At 41.6% G+C, this 6,114-nt stretch overlaps 1 protein-coding gene and 2 long non-coding RNA genes across 3 annotated transcripts in view; 2 read left to right on the top strand and 1 right to left on the bottom strand.

Moving 5' to 3' along the window:
* Positions 1-937: 937 nt before the first annotated feature.
* Positions 938-3,129, bottom strand: LOC118600090. The gene is made up of 2 exons (XR_004949657.1): positions 2,992-3,129; positions 938-2,333 (listed from the first exon to the last, which is right to left on the bottom strand). It is a non-coding gene; the product is annotated as an uncharacterized LOC118600090 (long non-coding RNA).
* On the top strand, positions 2,327-4,018 carry LOC112156234. Its single transcript, XM_024288454.2, has 5 exons — positions 2,327-2,708; positions 2,886-2,915; positions 2,994-3,446; positions 3,696-3,740; positions 3,833-4,018. Exons 1-5 carry the CDS (start codon positions 2,678-2,680, stop codon positions 3,958-3,960), a joined length of 687 nt encoding a protein of 228 aa, XP_024144222.1. The 5' UTR covers positions 2,327-2,677; the 3' UTR covers positions 3,961-4,018.
* Positions 4,019-4,782: 764 nt separating this feature from the next.
* The window catches only part of LOC118600100, a 3,059-nt gene continuing 1,727 nt past the window's right edge, over positions 4,783-6,114 (top strand). Inside the window, exon 1 of the long non-coding RNA XR_004949669.1 lies at positions 4,783-5,205. This is a non-coding gene — a long non-coding RNA (uncharacterized LOC118600100). The remainder of the gene's footprint in view (positions 5,206-6,114) is intronic.

Raw genomic sequence — 6,114 nt, 5'->3', positions numbered from 1 at the left:
CATTATGCACAGATGTCAGATGACTGACGAGATCATTATTACATTTAAAGCAGTGGTCCCCGTCCCCCGGGGTCATTTGTTACCGGGGTGCACAGAAAGAAAAATTAATCTCTATCATCTTATTTTTTTTGAAAATGTTTTATTTTGAAAAGTTACCGGATTTTCTCATTTACATCCTCACTTGACCCACGTCAAGGCCGCAACACGTCACATGATACATCCCGTTAAATTTAATCTCAAGATAGGAAAATGAGCAAAAAACAAACTTCTTTAGAAAGTTTGCATTGTGTTGGGGTAGAAACGATGTTGGTCATGTTATGTTCAGCTGTTGTTGTGACGTCATGAGGACCCAGCTAATAAAGTTGTACATGATAACACAGTGGATTAACGTTTTTAATGCCCCCCCCCCCGGGCCGCGGAATAGCTCCACACTGGCTGACCGGTCCACAGCCCCAAAAAGGTTGGGGACCACTGATGTAAAGGGTCCAACGAACTGACAAGATGTAAGCTTTTTATAGAGCTGATCAAACTATCTTCAGGGCCATGCTACCTGTCACATGTCATGCCCATATTTGGTCAGTCAGAGGCCTCCACTTCCTGCATTTGTCTCGGATCAACGTGTCATCTATGCATTAACACCCCTCGGGTAAGGAGGATGTAAGGAACCATTTGGGACGTATCCTGCCCTCCTGATGGGGACAGGGTATCGTAAACCCTTCCTCCTAGCTTGGGAGAGGAAGCAGGAGAGGACACTTAGCATCTGTTCGTAAAAGGTAAAAAAAGTCATCTGTAGGCTACAGCTTGGGTTAACATTCTAAAAGCCTCCTGCATGAAGAAAGAAACAAACAACAAAATAAACCAAATAAAAAAAAGAAGTACCTCAGAATTTCTTTCTTTATTTCTCTTTCTTAACCTGTTCCCAACGACCTTATAATTCTTTTTTTTTACAAACTCAGTAATGATAGATAGAGAAGAGGAGCTACGGTTTTGGTCTTTCCTTTCAGTTTCTCCATTTTATTTTCTATACTTGTTACTTTCATAGCAGTCATCACTTTGCACATCTGTTGTACTTCTCGTTTCTCAGACTCAGTTCCCACATTTTCAAATACATTTCCATTATGTCCAACATTGTACATCACTTGTCTGCATCTTCTTTCACTTGAACGTCACTTTTATTTTTTTTTTAACCAAACATTCTCTCAGCTTTTGAAGCTGATTTCTGCTCAATTAACTTCCTTCAGGAAATCCAAAATGTTTACGCCAGTAAGACAGACAATTCACATGCATGTGTAAAAGTGCATGTGAGTGTGGGGGTGAGTGTGGGGGAGCTTCCAGTGGCTGTGTGTGTGTGTGTGTGTGTGTGTGCACATCATACATGAGCTGAGGTTCTGCTGTGGAGAATCCCAGAGTCGACGTGTCGTGCAGAGCTCCACCCCTCCTTACCCGGCCTTCTAAAGTTTCTATGTCTTCTTCTGTGTCTGCTGTGATTTTTCTCAGGGCAGTTCTTCACTCAGTGTCCAAGCTTTCCACAGTAGTAGCAGACATCTGACTGCTGGGGAGGAGCTGGAGCGGGGGCAGCCCCCAGATGAGGGTGGTCTGCAGCTGCATGCTGGAAAAGGGGGGGGCTGTCACGAGGTCATCTGCATCTTGCACCACAAGGAGCTGCAGGATAGAACTTTGGGCCACTGATGCTGCTCGTCCACTTCTCAGTCTCATGGGTGAAAAGGCTGATGTTGGACCCAGACCGAATACCTCAGGAGATTCAGTCTCAGGGGATGAGTCGATGACAGCTTCAGCTGCAGCTTGATGACCTCCTGCTAATCAGTATCCTAGTGTCCAGTATTTTAATGAGCACACTAGTTAATTCAAATGTTACAGAGCTTCATTAAAGGTTATATATAAGAATAAAATGGAATTAGAATTGAATCAAAAATATTCTCTTACAAGATCTAACTTTGTGTTGTTCATCCTGATGTTGTGACAAGTATAGTGGCTTGATACAAAAGCAACACAACTCTGAGAATCCACAGAAATGTGTATCTGGTGATCATCGGACAGACAGATTAATGATTACCTTTACATCAAAATCCTTTTGACATGTGGCCTTTGACCTGCACATTCAGTAGTGATGACGTAACAATTTGATATAAATTTGATATAAACTTTATATAAATTTGATATAAAATTTATATAAACTTTATATCAAATCGATATAAAGTTTATATTAAACCCCTCCTGCATTCCAAGTCACAAGTCTCTGCATTCCAAGTCACAAGTCTCTGCAGCTCCGTGACCTGAGCAGCCTGAGTGATCCCTGGGCGGGATCAGCACGCCTGGGGGTGCAGAAAGAACAAAGCAGTCAGATCCCCCATCTGTTTTTTTGCTAACACCCAACAACCAGTTGTTGACTCATGATCTCCTTAAGGGATCTATCTAGGTGGTGGCGGGAAAAGAACCAGAGACAGGAAGCCTAGTATAAACCCGGGTACACACACACACACACAAAAAGGAAATGAGGGATCTACTTTAGACGATCCCCCACCAAATGGGCTGTACCCAATTGGTGGAGGATCGACCCCCACTAATTGGGTACAGCCACCAACACTGGCGCTTTCTTGGTTAAATACTCCAAGGCCGACCAAGAGTCAAACAAGTCCAGACATATCCTCCAAGCTTCATGTCGCTTTTAATGGACGGAGAGGCCAGAGGTGAGTCAAACTTCTGAAGGAAAATCCAACTGATTTGAAACATCTTTAAGCAAAGCTTTTTTGGTTTGTTTTTAAAGAAGTCCACCGCGACCAACCAGTCTATTTCTCTTATATTGTTAACGCTTCTCCAACCAAATGTCTATTTAACCGCGAGTATTTCTTCATTTGAATTCGCAGACTTCGTGGACATGAGTGAATCGGATTCGGGTGAGGATATTTACCTTATTACACGTATTCCGTTCATGCACGAGCGTGTGTTTAATAAAATAATTATTTTACTTACAGAATTCCTAGAGGACGATGGAACTCAGAACTACGTCGTCCAAGAAAACCCGGCCGTCTTCACCGGGTCTTTGAGCGTCACTGCTGCACCCGACGAGGGTCAAAACCAGGAGCCGTTCCACCAGGATGGGTCCGTGAGTCCTCCCGGTTCCCCGAACTGGTCCGAGGCCCCGGCGGGGGACTTCAGACCTGACTCGCCCGCTGCCGCCGCCATCAACGACGAACCGGGGGAAGCCGCCGGTCAACCCGAGCCACCACAGATCCAGACCTGGATCCCGGATCTCAGACCACCCAGATACGTCTGGGTCAACCACAGCCGATCTCCGGGGTCCAGGCTGGCGAAAGCCAAAGCGAGCGCCCGACGGGGCCGGACCCGGCCGACCCTGGGCGTCGCCCCCCGGCGTGAGGTTCAGACAACGATGGTCGCTCTGAAGAACCAGAGAAGGGGATCCGTCCGTAAGTTTGGATCATTTTTATCTCCTTCTCCCGTATTTTAAAGACTCAGACGTGAAACACCCGTATCGAGTGCAGCCATTTTGAAATACGCGGTACGTCATGACGTCACATCCTCTTCTTTGACGGTCAATAAATGACTCGAGATCGCCATCTATCGAATAGGAAGAGTATGTTTTTCTATCACACACCTGAAATGATAGAAGCTGTTTTTCTTTCAATATGTTGTTAAAAATACATTTTCTTTCACAGATGCCGAATTAAAAAAAATACGCCGAGCGCTCCTAACCCCTAAAGGTTTGTAGTATGATTATTTTTATTTATTTATTATTTTTATAGAGTCTTAAAGCAAATATACTCATTTTGTTTGTTTGTTTGTTTTTTCCCAGACAACGACGCGGGGGGAGTTTCTGAGGATCCACCGTGCGTCGACATGGCTCGGGAAAGGTTCCATTGGCCCAGTATGATGACTCGAACCTTGATGATGATCGTGGAATTGGCCCAAAAAATCATCTGATTGCGCTGTGAGATTGTTTGATGTTTTTCCACATAAACTCTGATTGCAAAAAAGAATAAAAGTATCTTGACTTCTTTTCATGAAATCATTCAGGGTGTGACTTAAAATGGATGATTCTGAGAAAACCTCTTTGGACAATTGAGGGCTCTGAATGAATTACAGCTAATGAGTTCTGAACTACAAAAATCAACAGTGATTTTCTGCTTTTATCCTTGTTGCATTAGATCAGTGAGGTCATCATTAATAAATGCAGAAAGTGTGAATATTTTCAGTTATTGATTCCAAAAGTCCGAATTCGTTCACATTTATTTTTCTTGTCATTTGAAACTTAAGTAGAAGAAGTAGAAAAGGTAAAAAAATAAGAAGTAAATATATTGTTAAGTTCAATAAACACTAAAACATGAACATATAGTGGATTAAAAAGAAGGATTTATCATTTTAAATAGTTTTAAAATTGGTTTCACTAAACTGAACGTTCTGAAAATCTCTAATTATATCTGCAGAAAAATAATATTGGAAGAAGAAGAAAAAAACCGAGAGACCTTCTGATCCACACGAACCGCTTGGTTGGGTCGGAACCGACTCCACCAGAAACAAATAAAACAAGAACATTCTTGACCCGAACTGCAGACACTCCCTGTCTTTATGTGGCTGCCCTCCGTATGCAGAGGAGGTTTAGTGTATTTAATAGATGAATCACAATCAGGATTTTTGACCAACAGACACATCGCAAATATTATTTCTTTAGTTTGGGACATACTCGATTATTTGTATCTAATTGCAGATTACTCTTGGCATATAGTCTAGGCATATTTTGGGCGGGTTTGGGTCGGTTCGGCGGTTTTTATTTCCTCATCATCAAAAGTAGCGGACTAAGTTAGGCTGGTTTGCGATGGGAGTTCCACGAATGTTCTATGTTCTGAGGCTCAGTGAACGCACCACGAGGAGACACTTCAGTCTATGGAGCCTCTGAACGTCACACAAAACAAGCTCAGAAGTCACGTGATTTGTTTTGGCGAAGCGTTTTCATCAGTCTGCTTCTCGTTTGCACCAAATAAATAAATTACTTTTTTCGGGTTAAATTGCCACATTATGACGTCACCATCATAGCTTCACATGCATTGGTTGTAATCCCAGCTGATCACGTGTTCGCTCCACCTGCCGCTGAGAGCTCATTAAAGGTAATTGGGTCCAGGTGAGACCGCGGGTCAGTGGTTCTGGATGCAGTTCTGCGGTGGACTTCAGGTCAGTGGTTCTTCTTTCTGCTCGGTTTGATTCTGAAGTTCTGCCTTTCAAACCTGAACTTTAGACTCAGGTGTGAAGTTTTCTGGGAGCTGCTCACCTGTCGGAGCTTTAGAGGTTCCTGGATGGAGAACAGGAGAGTTTAGAACCTGAAAGGCCTCAGGCTTTTTCTGAGGGTGGAAAACATTTTTACGTTTTGTCTCAAATGTTTTATTTAAGTCAATAATTATAGTAAAACATTCATTTTCAAAATTCCTCCATCATGAGAACATCACTCAAAGGATTTTTTTTGTATGTTCTTTAGGTTGACAGATTTATCCGTTGGTTAAAAAGATTCTCTGTAGAAAAATAAGTAATTTATTCTAAATAAAACCGTAAAGTTAACAGGATAAAATGATCCACTAAATATATTTTTGCTTTACTTAGAAGTTGATGGACAAACATACTTAAAAATACAAACAAAAAAAAATCACCTGTGAGTTTATAAAAATAGTGACTTTACAGTATTTTTGTTATAATTTACAGGCCAACTCAATTGTATTTTGATTGTTTTTCAGTGTTCCTAGTGGTCTTTTAATTATGATTATGCTCTTTAAGTGAAATAGTTTTATTTTTATGGTTCCTGCAGACTGGCAATAGTTCATTAGATATTCACCTCAGAATTGTGGGCGGGGCCAGTGATCTAGTGAAACCCCGCCCCCTTTCCCCCTGTTGACAGCTCAGAGTGGGGAGTATGGGGTTAAACCAGGATCTGCTCAAAGTGAACAATACATGGATTGAAAATTTGAGAGAAAAAAATGAAATTTTGAAGAAAAATATTGAGAATTTGAGACATTTTTTTTTAATTTGAAGGATTTTTTTTTATCAAAATTTGAAGATTTCTTTTTGAATTTTTTAAGAAAAAAAGAATTT

This window comes from Oryzias melastigma, linkage group LG18, assembly GCF_002922805.2.
Source record: "Oryzias melastigma strain HK-1 linkage group LG18, ASM292280v2, whole genome shotgun sequence".
In the NCBI taxonomy this organism is placed as follows: domain Eukaryota; kingdom Metazoa; phylum Chordata; class Actinopteri; order Beloniformes; family Adrianichthyidae; genus Oryzias; species Oryzias melastigma.
This window is presented reverse-complemented; position numbering and strand designations above follow the sequence as displayed.

What these genes read in the sequence shown, in the direction of transcription:
- LOC112156234 (XM_024288454.2), top strand. Translation starts at nt 2,678, where the DNA reads ATGTCGCTTTTAATGGACGGAGAGGCCAGAG. An exon ending in CATGAGTGAATCGGATTCGG is followed by an intron (nt 2,916 to 2,993) that starts GTGAGGATATTT and finishes TTTTACTTACAG; the next exon opens with AATTCCTAGAGGACGATGGA. An exon ending in AGCGCTCCTAACCCCTAAAG is followed by an intron (nt 3,741 to 3,832) that starts GTTTGTAGTATG and finishes GTTTTTTCCCAG; the next exon opens with ACAACGACGCGGGGGGAGTT.